This window comes from Miniopterus schreibersii (genome assembly GCF_964146895.1).
Source record: "Miniopterus schreibersii genome assembly, chromosome: 1".
Lineage (NCBI taxonomy): Eukaryota > Metazoa > Chordata > Mammalia > Chiroptera > Miniopteridae > Miniopterus > Miniopterus schreibersii.
The window spans coordinates 146,211,270-146,228,016 of record NC_138101.1 but is presented as its reverse complement, the minus strand read 5'-3'; the positions used below and the strand labels follow the sequence as shown (position 1 = coordinate 146,228,016).

General features: G+C 45.6%; 1 protein-coding gene across 1 annotated transcript in view; it reads right to left on the bottom strand.

Moving 5' to 3' along the window:
• SORD (sorbitol dehydrogenase) overlaps nt 1-14,801 on the bottom strand; it is a 35,127-nt gene extending 20,326 nt beyond the window's left edge. Inside the window, exons 1-3 of the mRNA XM_081136220.1 lie at nt 14,460-14,801; nt 4,267-4,300; nt 727-891 (exon numbers count right to left, since the gene is read on the bottom strand). Coding sequence (XP_080992346.1) covers nt 727-891; nt 4,267-4,300; nt 14,460-14,522 — 262 coding nt within the window. The 5' untranslated portion in view covers nt 14,523-14,801. The remainder of the gene's footprint in view (nt 1-726; nt 892-4,266; nt 4,301-14,459) is intronic.
• Between the last annotated feature and the right edge of the window lie 1,946 nt (nt 14,802-16,747).

The window sequence follows — 16,747 nt, the reverse complement described above, 5'->3', positions numbered from 1 at the left end:
CGGTCCGGAATGAGAGACACGACTAGCTTCTTCAGAGCTGGTCGATCCCTCCTCATGTACCTGGGCTCAGAGAGCTCTCCAACTAACACAGGATGGCACCGCCTACCCACCTCCTCCTTCCTCCAAATAATCTGATGTCATCTGCAGGCTGGACAGTGGCCTTATCAGCAAAAGAACTTTAAAGCCAATGGCCAGCTATGCCAGGACAGCTTGGATTTAATTCATTGTGTTGGGGAACATACCATAGTCTGCCACAGCTGAGAATTCCTCCCTCTGGGAGAATGAATTAAGCAAATCTAGAAACATATTGGTGGTTTCCTAGCCATGCAATAAAATCAAAAACTACACTGAAGACCCTGGTTCTTAGTATATGGAGGCATATTGTGATTCCTGGGCCTGGCACGTTTTCCCCACCCCTGTACCTGGCGTATTTCTTACTTGCCTGAAGGTGTCGGCTTAGCTGTCCCTTCCTCAGCAAGCCAGGGGTCTGAGTAGAACGCACCAAATGCACCCTGCTGCCCTCAATACGACTGTAATTAATAACTATCTGTGTCCCAGCTCTGTCTCCCACTGTGGAAGGCAGGATCCATTTGTCCTGGGACCGAGGCTGTCTTGCTGACTGACTGCTGCGCCCCAGTTTCTCAGAGAGACTGGCCCTGAGAAAGCACACACAAATGTTGGTGTTGAACGTGCAAACTGATCCATTGGCCGAAGGGCTTTGCTGACCTGGTTGCAGGTGCTTTACCGATGATCCCACTTTTACGACTGTTCCTGAAGCTTCATGGCCCAGCACCATTGGTTTTTTCACAACAAACTCCCCAATTCGACCATGCTGCCAGTAGTGGACGTCTGAGCCGCAGATCCCAACGGAATGCATCTTCAGCAGCACCTCTGATAAGAAAACAGAGGAGGAGACAAGGGAGGGTCACCCTCGGGCGCCGTGGTGACTCTCCTCTGGACGAAGGAGAGGGCTTGGTTTCAAAGGCCAGGTACAACATTTAGACACAAGCCAAACTGCAACCCCGACTGAGCCTTCCACAGGCAAGAAAGCTTCCACAGAGCAAAATCACTGCACGTGAGTGTTAATTCTGTGTGCTAACTTGGCGGGGCTATGGCTCCCAGTTGTTTGGTCAATCACTAGATGTTGCTATGAAGGAATTTTTCAGATGTGAGTAATACTTAAGATATGGAAACAACCTAAGTGTCTCTCAATGGATAAATGGATGAAGGAAAGTAGTATATACGCACAACCATAAATATTACCCAGCCATAAAAAAGAAGGAAATCTTGCCATTTGTGACAATATGGATGGACCTTGAGGGCATTATGCTAAGTGAAGTAAGTCAGACAGAGAAAGCAGATACCATATGATCTCACTAATATAATATTGTGGAATCTGAAAAAACAGCCACAACAAAAAGACAAAAACCAAGCTCACAGATGCAGAGAACAGACTGGAGGTTGCCAGAGGCGGGGGTGGGGGATGGGTGACATGGGTGAACAGGGTCAAAAGGCACAAACTCCCAGTTGTAAAATGAGTCACGAGAATCTAATGTACAGCATGGTGACTATAATTAATAATCCTGTGTTGTATATTTAAAAGTTACTACGAGAGTAAATCTTAAAAGTTTTCATCAGAGGAAAAATCTGTAACTATGTGAGGTGATGGATATTAACTAGACATTGTAGTGATCATTTCAGAAAATATACAAATACTGAATCATTGTGTTATACACCCGAAACTAATATAATGTTGTATGTCAATTATACCCCAATTTAAAAAAAACACACAAATATTTAAATCATTAGACTTTGAGTAAAGCAGATTACCCTCCGTAATGTGGATAAGCCTCATTCAATCAGTTAAAGTCCTTAAAAGACAAGACTGAGGTTTCCTGAAGCTCAAGACTGTGACATCGCCCAGCCAGTGTGGCTCAGCGGTTGAGGGTCAACCTATATGATCCAGATCACAGTTCGATTCCCGGTCAGGGCACACGCTCGGGTTCTGGGCTCCATCCCCAGTAGGGGGCCTGCAGGAGGGAGCCGATCAATGACTTTCATCATTGGTGTTTCTATCTCTCTCTCCCCCTCCCTTTCTCTCTCTGACATCAATAAAAACATATAAAAAAAATTTTTTTTAAAGACTGTGACATCAACTTTTACCTGAATTTCCAGACTCCTGGTTAGCCCTACAAATTTCAGACTTGCCAGCCCCCACAATCACGTGAACCAATTCCTTAAAATAAATCTCCCCCCTGCCTTCTATATGCACATATAATAAGTATATATATAAATAAATCTATATAATAAAGCTCGCTGAGTTCAGTTCTTCTGGAGAACTCTGACTAATAAACTGCGTAAACAAGGTATTACTCATAGGAAGAAATGTGTCAACCATATAAGAGAAAAAACTATTTTCTAGGTGATGACTGTTACTGGACAATTATTACCGTATGCCTGATTCTTATCTGCTCATGAAAGGGAAGCCGGCAGAATCTAGGCTTGGCAACACTTCGGAAGCTATCAGGCTATGTTTCCATGCCTGTTGTTTTGTTTAAAAGTGCAGTGTGAATGTAAACCACCCAGATATTTCAAATGGCATTTCAACCTTCACAGGTTTGACTATAGTGAGATTTGGTGGTATTGTTGTTGTCAGTTTTCCAAGTTTAAAATAATGATGCTGCTGAGCCCCTTTGCTAAAATATGTCCTAAAGGATTACTGGCTTAATCTGACTGAGATGACCATGTTACAAGTATCTCCCTGAGAAAAACAAAGAGACCCAAAGCTGTACTATGCGCTCAGGTGTCTTACACTGTCCTTGCCACAAACCATGGGTGATCCACCAGGGGTGGCTCTGTAGAACTTTCTCCATCTTCAGTTTGGGTGAACAGAGTAAGAAATGGCAGGTGAATTCTGCGATCCAAGGTACGGAAAAGTCATTGGAGTTAGGAAAGTCACCTGAGTTTCCTCTCTTGAAGTTACCAATTTGTAATAAGAGGTTACACTGACTTGCTAAAGCTCTCGCTGAAATGCACCAGTTTCCCCTTCCAATTCAAGGAGAGCAGAGTGCTGCCTCTGGGAGAAAAGCAGTACCAGGATCCTTTGAGTCCAAGATAGCCCTTGTTTGGCCACCTCTAGAATCAACACCAACTTTTCAGAACACAATGAGCTGCCTCTTTCACTTCTCTAAAAATAACATCTTAGTGAAAACACTTAAGCCCTAAATATACATTACTTGCTAAATACTGATAGAAACAGCTCTTGTCTGTATTGATATCACTATAAATCAATAACCCAACTAACCTTTGAGTAGCAATGCTCTGGAGGCTCCAGGAAAGCTACCTTCAATCTGATGTTCACACAGAAGCTACAGTTGTGGGGAGAGGTGGGACAACACACCCCAACTCATCAAGGACAGAAAAGGGACCTGTGACTGGCTGGGTGTAAGATGGGCTATCTGTAGACACTCTGCCCCTTGCTCCCAGCCTCACTTCAGGGTCTGGCAGGTCATGAAATGGGACTCCAGGGATGGGAGGAGGTCCCCCAGGAATACATAGGACCTATATTCTGAATTCTCACAGGTTCACACTCTCAACAGGGATCTGCCTTAGTCAATAGGGTGGCACGACTTTCCGAGATACAGACACCACCCAGGAAACATGCGTGTCAGCTCAGCCAGAGGCTCGCACAGTGAGAGGCCAGAAAAAGTGGAACAAAGGTGGTGGAAGCCTGCACCAGTGTGCACACCCACTTTCTGCACCAGGTTGATTAGGGCAGTGGGGCAGGGTTCCATGCAGCCCCTCCCATCCCCACCGGATAGAAGGTCCTGATCTTCCTGGCATGATATTCCCTTTTCTAACTATAACATTAAGTTCTGCAGAATCACTCCTTTTCAAATGTTGGATTCAGCCACTCAAATAGTGGCTTATAGTGGGGTAGAGTAACCTAAGGTCAAAAGAACAATTCTGCTTTTGGTCCATAAATTGAAGACATTTTATGCCAAAAACTCTTTGGGACAAGTTAGCAGTCTGATATGGTAACTATTCCCATTCTACCACTGTCCCTTTTATTGCATGTAGTAGCCAAGTGGAGTCTCTCCAGTCATGCTGTGGGCAATGAACTATGTGGAAAGCCTAATAAAAGCATAGTTTCAAGGGAGGCAAAAGTATAAATTGTAGCAGAAGGGGGGGGGGGGGTGAAGGAGCAATGCACATGCGTCTGCAGGGGAAACAAGAAAACGTAAGTTGAATATCCCAATGACCTACCGTTTGGGCCTGGTTCTGGGATAGGATAGTTCTCCTAAAGGAAACAAAATAGAAAAATCATTTAGGATGCATAATACATTTACCTTCTGAACATTTTCAATTTTTCAAAATTAAAGTGAAGTTTCATTCAAATGTTTCTTCTTAGAATTAACACAGGCTCAGGTCACACTGTTGCTGGGTAGATGCTGGAGGGGCTACACTGAACAGTGCTATACTCACCCCACTCAATGGTGCGCTTTGCCCAGGACTCAGAAACAAAGTATGCTATGTGCATCCCCAGACAAAAAGGGTGTTTGGGCTGCTACTCTAGATCTGCTTTCCCTTTCAGCTCTTTGTGCTCTGAAAACACACGTTGCTAGATACAGATTTGTTTAGTCTGGCAAACTTGGACAGGGAAAGGATGAGGGTATTTCTAGCAGCTGCACAGGTTGGAAAAGTGTGAGGCTGTTCTTTCCCCTCTACACCAGGGCACAGACCAACACTTGGTCCTCCCTTTCAAAACATCCTGTGTGGAGTTTTAAAGGTCCCCTGGGAATACATGGGACCTGTATTTTGAATTCTCATAGGTTCAAAAAGCAATCTGAGTTTTCCTCATGTTCACAGCTATTATTTATTTATTTTAGAGAGAGGAAGGGAAAGAAACATTGATTTGTTGTTTCATTTATGCATTCATTGGTTGATGTATGTGCCCTGACCAGGGATTGAACTCAGAACCTTAGCTTATCTGCACAACGCTCCAACCAGCTGGGCTCCAACCAACAGGGCACAGCTATTGCTATTATTATTATTTTCCCTCAATGCCAACTGGCTAAGAAATTCCTGGTCATGAGGAAGAACAGTGAGTGGCCAAATCCAAGCGGCTATTTCATTTTACTATTTTTTAAAAATATGTCTTTATTGATTTCAGAGAGAGGGAAAGGGAGAGAGACAGAAACATCAATAATGAGAGAGTCATTGATCGGCTGCCTCCTGCACACCCCCTACTGGGGATCGAGCCTGCAACCAGGGCATGTGCCCTGACCAGGAATCTGAACCTCGATCATAGGTCGATGCTCAACCGCTGAGCCACACCAGGGCCAAGCGGTTATTTTGTTAATTCTTTGAAGGCGGTCCAGAAGAGGAAGAAGGGATATGAAATGTTCATAGCACCTACTATGTGCCAGACAGTGTTCTAGGCTTTACACACATCATGGCACAAGGTCCTCGTCACAGCCCAGTTTGCAGATGTGAGACCTGAGGCTGGAAAGTTCAATAACTTGGTCAAGGTCATATTGCCAGAGAGTGGATAAATCAGGGCTAAACCCAGTGTGTCTGATTCCCAAGCCTGCCTCAATGCATCCCCCCACTGCACCCCCAAGGTGGCACATCTTTTTTCCTTGAGGGGTGATGCAAGGAGCAGTCTATTGGGTGATGAGATCAGAGCTGGGCCCCACACAGAGCACTCTGGGAGAAGACACTACTCACAGTTTGCCTCACTCTGAAAGCATCCCCAAGATGCTCTTACAGGTAGCAATATACAACACTGGGGCTATTTAGCTAAAAAGATAATAACCTTGATGCCAAGGACCATGCCTTCAATCTCTGAAACCAGGTACAGTGCTCTGCCTGGTGGGCTTATACTGGTTAAATATCCATTCTCCATAATAGTGTTTCCACGGAAGGTCTGAGGTTCTTGCTCATCTCAGATTATTACCAGCCCTTTCTGTTGAAGTAGCTCAATGATAATTTGAACTCCTTGTCTCCAGTGAAACAAAGCCCAAAGCGATCATGCTGATGCTGACCAACTGCTTTGCGTCAGGTCCTGTGCTAAGTGCTATACATGCATCACCTCCTTTAACCCTCACAGCACCCTATGTGGTACCTTCCAATATCCCATTTTCCATATGATGAGACTGAGAATGGTGAGATTTAGCAAAATGCCCACAGTAACACTAAGGTAGTAATGGTAGGGATGCATCCAAAGCAGCCTGATGTGGGGAGAGGGGCTCAAGGCAGTTTTCCATCTTTTAATAATTTAAACTGGCTACATCTAGGAGGGAGGGAGGGAGGGAGGGAGGGAGGGAGGGAGGGAGGGAGGGAGGGAGGGAGGGAGGGAGGGAGGGAGGGGGAAGGGGTAGGGAATCCATTTAGAAATAGGCAACTCAGGATAGCTATCACTGAAATCTTTTTCAAAGAAGTTGCTGGTCCCACATGTGACATTATACCACACCAGGGCCTGGTGTATAGTCATGTTTCTGTTATACTGAGAGAAATTTTAAACTGTAGGTTAACACAGGCCCTTATTTCAAACATGGAAATGCACCCCACCCTGCCCCCTAAAGGCACTAGGAAGCAACTTCTCAGGCGCTGAGGGAATTCCACAGCATAATCTTCATAGCTTGCCTCCAACCAGGCCAGGCCTGAACACCACATTTGAGGGTGGAGAGGGGGTAAGATTCCAGTTCACAGCAACTGTTGGGCACACCAAGCAGGCCCTCGGTGTCACTAGAAATTAGTATTGTAAATATTTGCGGGAGTTAACAGAGGGGACCAGCTTTGACCTTACCACAGGAGCAAGACTGCAGTGACCTTTCCAGACACTAGAGGGTGCTGGGTCCATAACCTGGTTTTTCCTTAGTAGCAGAACACACTTTACCGAGAATTTAAATACCTCTCCCCATAAACCAGCTTTCCATTTATGTCCTTCTTCTTGCTAACTCTAATCACCCTTACAGCTCAGCTTGGCTCCTGACTCCCCTCTCAGTAGGAGACATGCCACCTGAGCACAAGACCATGTTAAAGATCGGTCCTTAAGTTTGTCAATATTATACTAAGCCCAGCTACAGAGCTCACAATGTTTTAAAAAGTTATCACAGCATGGTTACTAAAAAAGAAAAAAACCCTTGCTTTTTGTGCGTGGTTTCTTGCTTTTTGTTGGTGATATTGGCTATAATCCTGTTTACTTAATCTCCTTTTCTTTCTTTTTTTTTTAAGTTTTATTTTCAGAGAGAGGAAGAAAGAGAGAGAAACATCAATGATGAGTGTCATTGATCAGCTGCCTCCTGCACGCCCCTGCCAGGGATGGAGCCCGGGTTTGTGGGGACCCGTAATAGAACCATAGTCTCCTGGATCATAGGGCGATGCTCAACCGCTGAGCCACGCCAGCCAGGCTTAATCTCCTTTTCTTTCTCAGATTTTGGTGGTGATATTCTTGTATCTGTGCGTGACAGTAACAAGATGAGTTGAGTAACTGTTCTTTGTAGTTATTGAGTAACTGTTATTGTATTTATGTCAGTTTTTTAGCATTTTTTTCACTTCAAGTCATACATAGTCCACATAACATTCTCCCTTCTATTCCCCTGCGGTCCTCCCACCCCACCACCCCACCCCATCCCTGAATAAATCATGGAAATACTTCTGGAAATACTGTGGCAACATAGAATCATCTCAGGTGCCTCTAGCATCCTAAATATTACCTTGCCTTTCCTAAATATAGTTTCTCAAATTAGCCTAAGTGTTTCTAGATATATCTTAATGGCCCCCTTCCCTCTACTTCCACCTGCACATCGGAGCCCACGCCCTCAGAACGTCTTGCATGTTGTAGCGCTGGGAAGATGCCTTTTCCCGCCTCCAGCCAACCTGAGTGGTGCAGCGGTGAAGACCCTAGAACCACCTGCCCATGGATAAGCCCAGGCTCCCCACCACCGGCTGTGCGACCTCGGGGTAATTACATAACCTCTTTCCGCCCTCAATTTCCTCCTCTGTTTAATGAAGATATCATAAAAGAGAGTACCCGACTCAGAGTAAACAAGGTAGCTCTTATTACAAAAGAGGGAAAACCAAAGTTGGTTCAACCAGCTCTGGACAATCTTGTCCTTTTTCTTTTGAAAGGGTTTTTATTGTTGGAGAAAAGTTGTATTTCCCTTGTTTTCATGTCAATATTAAGAGAACCTGCCTGTTCCTTTAAAGGCTGGAATATGAAAGAAAGTGAAGCAGGATGCCAGCGTTGTAGGCTTCATTACATCAATTACAGGGAAGTGTCCCCCTGCCTTAGAGTGAGGGGCAGCAGGCAAGGCTCAGAGAAGGTGGTCGTCCATGCCCCCAGGGCCTCAAACCAGTTGGCTGTCTGTCCTGCACACTTAAGGGAACCAGAGCAGGAGATCTGATTTTGGCTTCACTCCCCCTCCTCAATTATCCCTCCCTTGAGTGTGTCTGAAGGCTGTTTTGAGGGTGGGAGGAAAATCCAAAGGTTTCCCAGTTGGACATTTTGTCATAGGAGGCTTTGTTCTTGGCATTGGTCCCGGCAAACGAGGTCAAAGTAGAAGGGTCGGACACTCCCCCAAAGTCCACTCAGCCGGTCTCCAGCCCAGGCTCTCAGTGCTCCAAGCCTCCTGAATTCTCAGACTCACCCTGCGCTCACGTGCCTACCTCCTGGGAACCATTTCACCCAGGCTGATCCCTCGCCTTCTTCAAGATCCCACAGGAGGTGGGAAGCGAGGGGGCAAGAGGCATCTGGGATGACTCCCTAATTCCTGTGGGAATTGGGGGAGATTCAGGTCTGGATGTGCTGGGATTGTGGTGTCTGGGGACATCCAGGTGGGGCTGCCCAACAGGCGGGTCAGGGGTAGAGACTCATGAACATGAATCGTGAACACGGAATGAAACAAAAACCTGCAAGAAGCCTTCCCTACCCTCACCAGGCTGGGAAGGTGGCCCCTTCCTCTCATGTGAGCTTCCCCGGCACCTAGAACTAAGTGCATGCAGGGTGGGTAAAGGATTATTTAATTCACAGCTGTGATAAATAAATAAACTTTAAAAATAATTTCGTCCTAATTCAAAACGTATGAACATAAACAAACATGAACTTACTAGACAAATTTTTTAGGTACAAAAATGAACATTGTTTAGAATGAGAAATAAAACCACAACAAATCACAAATATTAAAAAAGCTAACTAGTATGATAAAATTCAAAAGACAGTAATAACAATTATTATTATTATTTGACTTACTGACACAACTAGATGATTCTTTAAACAAAAATACAAAGCCTCTGAGCTTTGTTGGATGCTCCATCCAGTCCAGCGATTTTCAACCTTTTTCATCTCATGGCACACGTAACCTAATTACTAAAATTCTGCGGCACACCAAAAAATATATTTTTGCCAATCTGACAACAACAAAAAAAGGGAATAATTCTGACTCATTCATATCGGATAATTATTGTGTTGGCTGTTGTCATTTTTTTATTTGACAATCTACGGGAAAAGAGGCCAGTGCCCGACTAAATAGTCAGGTATTACAGGTTTTAAATTTTTTGCGGCACACGGGTTGACAATCGCTGCTCTAGTCTGTTAGTAACATTGAATAAACGCTCGCTGTGTTCAAGCCTATGTAATTGAGCATCTACATTTTTAAAAGACTATTGAGCTGAATATCACTTCACAAAATCTGGACAAATGTTCTCCAGTTATATGAGTACATATTTCTCCTCCTTCATTTCTGTCATGCATTTTAAAAGAGAACTTTTTCCCACACCCGTAATTCTAGTTTTCCCCCTCAGAATAGGGTTAACTTAGTAGTAGGGCTTCTTACATAAAATGTTAGAATCCTATTGTGGTCTTATTTACTGCTCTTCCTGCTTTTCAAGGAAAATGTTAGCTTTTGCAGATGAAGGTACTGCCCCTTCCCTAGCAGTATTTGCTAGATTTAATTTCCTGTTGTTTACCTGATTTGGGTTTTGTTTTAATGCTGAAACATAATATAAAGGGAAGGAAGGTATTTCTTTGGGCTACTTGCTACTACCCAATGTTCCCTTTTTCTGAAGGAGTTGTAAATTCTTCTTGTAGTCTCAACTGCCTCTGACTCAGAAGTCTAGCTCAGGTATTAAAGGTTAATTAGCCTGCATTTCCTCACTCGGGGTAAAGGCTGCTCCTTAAAGCCTATGCATGTGATCATATAGAAGCTGCTGACTCTGTCAGCTGGTGGCAAACTAACCAGGGAGAGACGTGATGCTCAGGACCACTTGGGCTGCAGGTGTTCAAGGACCCCTTTCTACAATTCCCTCCCCTTCACCCAGAAACCTTAATAGTACAGGATATATGCAAGGGAGGGGACATTTTAAATGTGTTATATTACAGAAACGGAATTATCTTTGTTTTTAAAAATATTGTTATAGGTACAAAGCAGTTCTTTTGACCTAGGGCATAATACATTTGCTAGAAGAGCAAAAACTCCTATCTTCATGGAATTCATTAATGTTTAAACTTGATCCTGACACATAACTTTCTCTGCTCTTTATAACTAAACATCAACCCATCATCCTAAAAATTATTTTCCCTTTCACTTGTTCCCTCCACATACAGCTAATTATAAAACATTCAGGTGTGCCTCAACACCTGAACATACATATATATAAATCCTATAGATAACCCTCAGTGGTACCCAGCTCCCTGGACATGAGGGCTGTGTTGCTCCTGTTCTCCTATCCCGATGCTTGTGCCTAAAACCTGGCAGAGCTCACTATCAGGAACACGGGAGATAAAGTGCCCTCGGTTAGTCGATGAACTATTACTGATATGTGATAAATATGTACATAAGTTGACAGGCGCATTTAGAAATGTTTAAGCGTTCTGACATTACTGTAACATCCAAAGGCAGCAAGGCAAATATATTGGTTCATGGCCAATTGGGAATAAAAATTAAATTGGTCCTTCATCTCAGAAAGTTTGTGAAGCATTTGTAAGGACTGAGTATTCTAAAATTCTCATAAATATAGAAACTCATGCTTTTCAGTTCACATGGTCTAAGATTAATCCTTAGTAAATAAGTTAGCTTAAGTTCGTTGGTTTAAGTAAAATAGAAATGTCCTTTTTCTTTTTTTAAATCCTCATCTGAGGATATTTTTTCCATTGCTTTTCGGAGAGCGGAAGAGAGAGAGATCGATGTGAGAGACACAGCAATTGGTCGCCTCCTGCACCTGCCCCTACCCGGGCCGGGGATCGAGCCTGCAACCGAGGTACGTGCCCTTGGCCAGAATAGAACCAGGGAGCCTTCAGTCCTGGGCCAACGCTCTAACCACTGAGCCAAATTGGCTAGGGCCAGACATGTCTTTAATTTATCTGGGCTTTACAAAAATAAGTTCATGTTAATAATTGACTTTGATGTCCATGAAATTTAAGTGATTAAAAAAAAAAGAGCCCTGGCCAGTGTGACTCAGTGGTTGAGCATCCTCTCATGCACCAAATTTTTTTTAATGAATAGTTGGGGTTATGGGAAACCCAAGAGGGCCTCTTGGTTCTCTGCTGCTCCTTGGCTTCCCATTTTTCAGTTTTTGCATTCCTTCACACATCATAGTGCATTTAAGCTGGTGATGAAGAAACTTATGAGCTAACACTTTTGAAAGACATCTTACACTACTGCCAATGTTCGATAAAGTCACTTCAAGAAAATGCCAAGTTTGTCACTGCTTCCTTTCACAGAGAGCTCCCAGGAGACAAAAACTTTAGATACCGTTCTTTAGAAAGGACGTCAATAACAGAAACTCTCCAACCTTATTGAAAGGGACATTATGGACATCTGTCCCTGTCTCTGACACTCACCTCTGCCTACAAGGGACATCAAAGATTCCTCTAGAATGAGAAGCTGCTGACATCAGAGGTAGGTAGCTATCCTGACATCAACAAAGCCTATATAACTATGGATTGGTATTGAGCTCAGAATTTTGTCTGTTTACTTATGATACTATTCATACAAATAGTTATTCTTGTTCTTTGGATTTTTCTATATAGTCCAACTGTTTATGATTACTGAACACGTGTAAAATAACTGTTAATACTCTTTTGATGTAAATGTTATACTAGATGCTAAATTCAAAAAAAAAAAAAAAAAATTGAGACAGAAGGCAAAACGCGGATCATAATGGTTCCGAGGATAACAATAATCTAGAGTGCTTTTATTGCAATGAAGGCCATTAGACCTGACTGCTTTACATTTACCTGCCCTTCCCTTTTTGGGAAAACTCCACCCCAACTCATACCCATGGTGACGGTATTGCCCCATCCCCAGTGGTCAACAAGATGATATAGATACTGAGACTTCCTCGGAACAAGCCTTCCCAGCACCGTGAGACCACACTATCAGACCAAAACGTTGGTCATCAATGCATCCTTTGGATTGATTTATGACCAAAAGAGGAAATTTTAAATGGAAAAGGACTTCTACGAAGGTAACCTCACAGGTGATATGATCTTAAATCTTAATTGGGCAAGTCTTGGTGAGTAATCACACCCCAGGTATTTAACTTCTTTAGTAAAAGGCTTATCTTTGCCTTAAGCAAGCCCTGTCCAGTGTTTCTAAGCATCTAGCTTAACACACCTTTGAAATGCCCCCTTTTAGACCCCTCCTCCTAACACATACCCATCCTTTTCAGACCCCTCCTTCTGAAGGGGACCACCCTTAAGAGAGCACAAAATCTCATTAACTATCCTGTAATCTGATAATTGCTTCTTTGTGTGTTCATGTAATCTTCCTTTTGTTACCTCCTTAATTTAAAATGCCCTAAAAAAATAAAACCCTGCAAAACTGTTATTCCCAGGAACATTTTAGATCTTGTTCCCTGGCATAGGTTGTTTGGATGTTTCTTACATCGACACCTTCAAGAATCAGCTCAAGCAGCATCCATCTCTAGGGCATCCTTCCTGGGCAAGGGCCCCTATCTGTGAGGCCTTTACGATCTCTGACCTCCATCAAAGCGCTCCCGCTGTTTTATTGTTTACTGCATCTGTCTCCCTAGAGCAGCTTGTGCTTAGGGGCTGTATCCTTCCTCCTTCTCTTCTCGGGGCACCCAGCCCTGTGCTTGGTTCATGGAAGGCAGCCTCTCATCTAGTAAGTGTGTGTGGAATAAAGGGCTGAGTTTGAAACCACTCTGTAAGCTGTATAGAGCTGTACCACTTTCCCTTCCACGTAATGCCATCTGGTGTTGGTAGCAATAAAAACTGTCACTTAAATTCAGGACCTTGTGGAGGCTCTAAGGTCAGTGAAGAGAGCACTGGAATGGGAGTCTCCTGTCTGGGCTGTTAACTAACCAAGCCTGTCACCTTGGGGATGGAACTGACTTCAACTGAGGAAGTGGACAGTTGGCTCAAGGCAGGATTCTTAGTCTGTGGGCCACAGACATCTAGAGAATCTATGGATGGGCTTAAAGGAAGTTTACTCACTCTCTGAAGTTGTTGCCTTCCTGGGGAGACAGACCACAGGTTCTCAATGTCAAGAACTACTAATCTGGATAATCTCCTGGGTCTCTCCAATCTCCATCCTGGTGATATATGTTCTTTTTGAGGGGGAAGGACATGTTAGGGAGTGAGAGATGGCTGGCACCTGTCCCGCCTACTCACTGCCATCCTAAGTCCATCTGAGATGGACTTTGTCAAGGGAGCCCTGGCACCATCTCAAGGTTGACTCTGCAGCTCCCTAAACTTTGGCCTCAAGAGCGGAGAGGCAGGGTCTGCTCTTAAAGGGACAGGGGGGAGCAGGGCCAGAAAGGGAAAAGGCTGGAAATGTGGATTAAGGGAGGTAAGGAAGAAAGGAGCTTTATAGACATAGAGACTCTCAAGATCCAGAAGTCTGGCAAAGGCCAGGGGAACACTGAGAGTCCCCGTAATGCATGCCTGTGCTGGAAGGAAAGGAGGAAGGAGCTGAGGATCCAGTAAGCGCAGGCTACTCTCGTGATCATAATTATCCTGCAAAGGAGGTTTTTATCAGCCCCAAGCAAGAGAGATTAAATCCGAGTTTTACAGCTTTTAAATGTCCCTCTGGCCCTCCTTTCTGCCCTGCACTGTCCGTCCAGAGGAGAGGTTTAGGGCATGTCCTAAGCCAGACAGCCTCCCTGGTATCTCTTCTGAAAAGTGCAAAGGCAAGTGCACTAGGCTGGCTGGCAAAGGAGGGAGGAGGCGGCAATCCTGTTGCAACCGCCCTGGGCTCCAGCCACGTGCCGGCCTTGGGCTAGGTTCCTGGAGGCACGCGACAGGAACCCTGCTCTGAGCATCAACCGCCAACCTCCCCCTCCCCCCAGCGTGGTAAACAACCGGGATCTGAGCGGCGGGGCGCACGAGGCACAGGGCGGGTGCCGCGCTGGAACCGGCGAGCTGGCCCGCGCTGGGCTCCGAGGCCGGTGGGGCAGGGTCCGGGGGGCCCCCACTCCCCTTCCCGTTTTACCAGGCGCAGGTCCCCGGGTCCGTGCACCACCAGGGACAGGTTCTCGGGCTTGGCCGCCGCCATGTCGCTCTTCCCTCCCGGGCTGAAACTGCAGCCTGCAGGACGCGTGGAGGTTCTGGTGGCTGCGGGGCCCAGGGCAAAGGGCTGGAGGCCGGGCTTGGGCTAAGCAGGCTGGAGCCCCGGGGGGCGGGGCTTCCTGGGCGCGTGGGCGGGGCGCGTGGGCGGGGCTAGCGGGCGGGCGGGGCTGCCTCCGCTTCCCACCCCGGGAGAGAGCCCTGGGGGCTGACGCGGCCGCCGGGAGAGGGGAGCCTCCACCTGCTGCACACTTTTCCTGACCGCCTCACATCCGAGCAAACATCGCTGCCTCGAAAGCAGCTTGCAGAGGCAACAGCCGCCGCACCGGTGTTCTCGAGGTTTAGCCGCAGAAGAATGGGGATGCGCCGTGTGCGGCAGGCTCTCAGGACCAGCCGTGAGACTCTGAGAGAGTCAAGTCTAGATCTGAGGAGAGGCCCGAGGTCCTGTGCGATCAGCTCTGGGAATTCCGAGGCTGAGGGACGGGCGCCGCCGCCCTGATGCAGGCTCCATCGAAGCCCCTCCCTCCTTTGAGAACAGTGCTCGTTATTTCATTCCCTACAGCCTCTTTTCCAGACTCTCCACCAGGTCCTATTACCTCCCCCAGGAGACCTTCCCCTGGCCCTTCAAGACTCTGTTTGGCACTTACTGCGTGCCCCACATATGGGACACAGCCTACACTTTCAGTTCCTTCCCCAAGGCCCTGGAAGCCCACTGAAGGCAAGGCCTCACTTCTTAAATAGAACCCACTAAAATGTTCTGTACAGTGTAGGAGCTCTAAAACAATTTTGGTGATGAATGTGGGTCAAGCTCTAGAACCTCAATAATGACAAAAAGGGGAATGTGTGGAGGGGTAAGGGGGTGTTCTAAGACGTTACAGGCAATGGGATGAATTTTTGCAGGGAACTTAGAGTCGGTTCTGTTCTTTGCTTTGAGAGACCTCCCACAAGGCTTGGCTATGTTGACTGGTTCCTCCAGCAGCTCCTGCACTCAGTTCCTAAGCAGGCCTTGCTTGGAGAGATGACTAAATGGGGATTGCCTGCCTTCACTCATGTGCATGAATTTAAAACTCACCTTTCAACCTGGCTGGTGTGGCTCAGCAGTTGAGCATCGGCCTAGGATCCAGGAGATCGCCATTTGGATTCCAGGCCAGGACACATGCCCAGGTTGCAGGCCCCATTTCCCCAGTGGGGGGTGTGCGGGAGGGAGCCAATCAATGGCTCTCTCATCATGGATGTTTCTATCTCTCCCTCTCCCTTCCTCTCTCTGAAATCAACAAAGACTTATTAAAAAACAAACAAACAAAAAACTTACCTTTCAGCTCTGGCTCAGTAGCTTAGTTCGTTGGAGCATCGTCCTGTACACCAGAAGGTGGAAGGTTTGATTCCCGATCAGGGCACATAACTAGGCTTCAGGTTCAGTCCCCTATCGGGGTTCCTACAGGAGGCAGAAGATTGATGTTTCTGTTTCTCCCTCTCTCTCTAAAAATCAGTAAATATGTCTTCGGTTGAGGATTTTTTTTAAAAGAAGCAAGAAACAACCAATGAATGCATAAATAAGTGGAACATGAGATTTTGCTTCCGAAGTGTATCTCAGTTTGGCTCAAAAACAAAACACTCACATTTTTCTCCTTGCTTTGTGGGTTTCCATGGGGTTTCCATATAGTCTCTCAAGCATGTCTTTCCGGTGAGTGAAGCTGAAGATGGAGAAAACCCCAGGAATTGAAACTGAGAGTCCTTATGACTTTAATTAAATTTAGCTTTAAATCCTAGCTCTAAAAATCATCTACCTGGGATCATCAGCAAACCCCAAGGCATCAGAAGACAGTAACCTGGGCCTGACTAATCATCACAAAGTGCAGACCTCTGGCAGGCTAAATATAATATCTTGACCTAAGTTATGTTTCAGCTTGTGAGCCCTAGATAGGACTACCCCCTGGCTACTTTCCTATGAGTCCAGACAGAAGGACACTGGAACAGACCTCAGAGCTGTCCTCAAGACCTGAAAAAATGATTTTTTATCCTTACCTAACCTGCACCAATCATCCCCCAGCAGGATCCAATCCATAATCCAGGATACCTTGTGATTTCACTCTATGTAATTTGTCACCTATATGCCATCAGAGAGTTCAGGCTTTTAGGCACTAGCTTCCTGTTCTCCCAGGTGGTGTCATTCATAATAAAATAGCCTATTTTTCTCCACTGCAATTTTTGGCC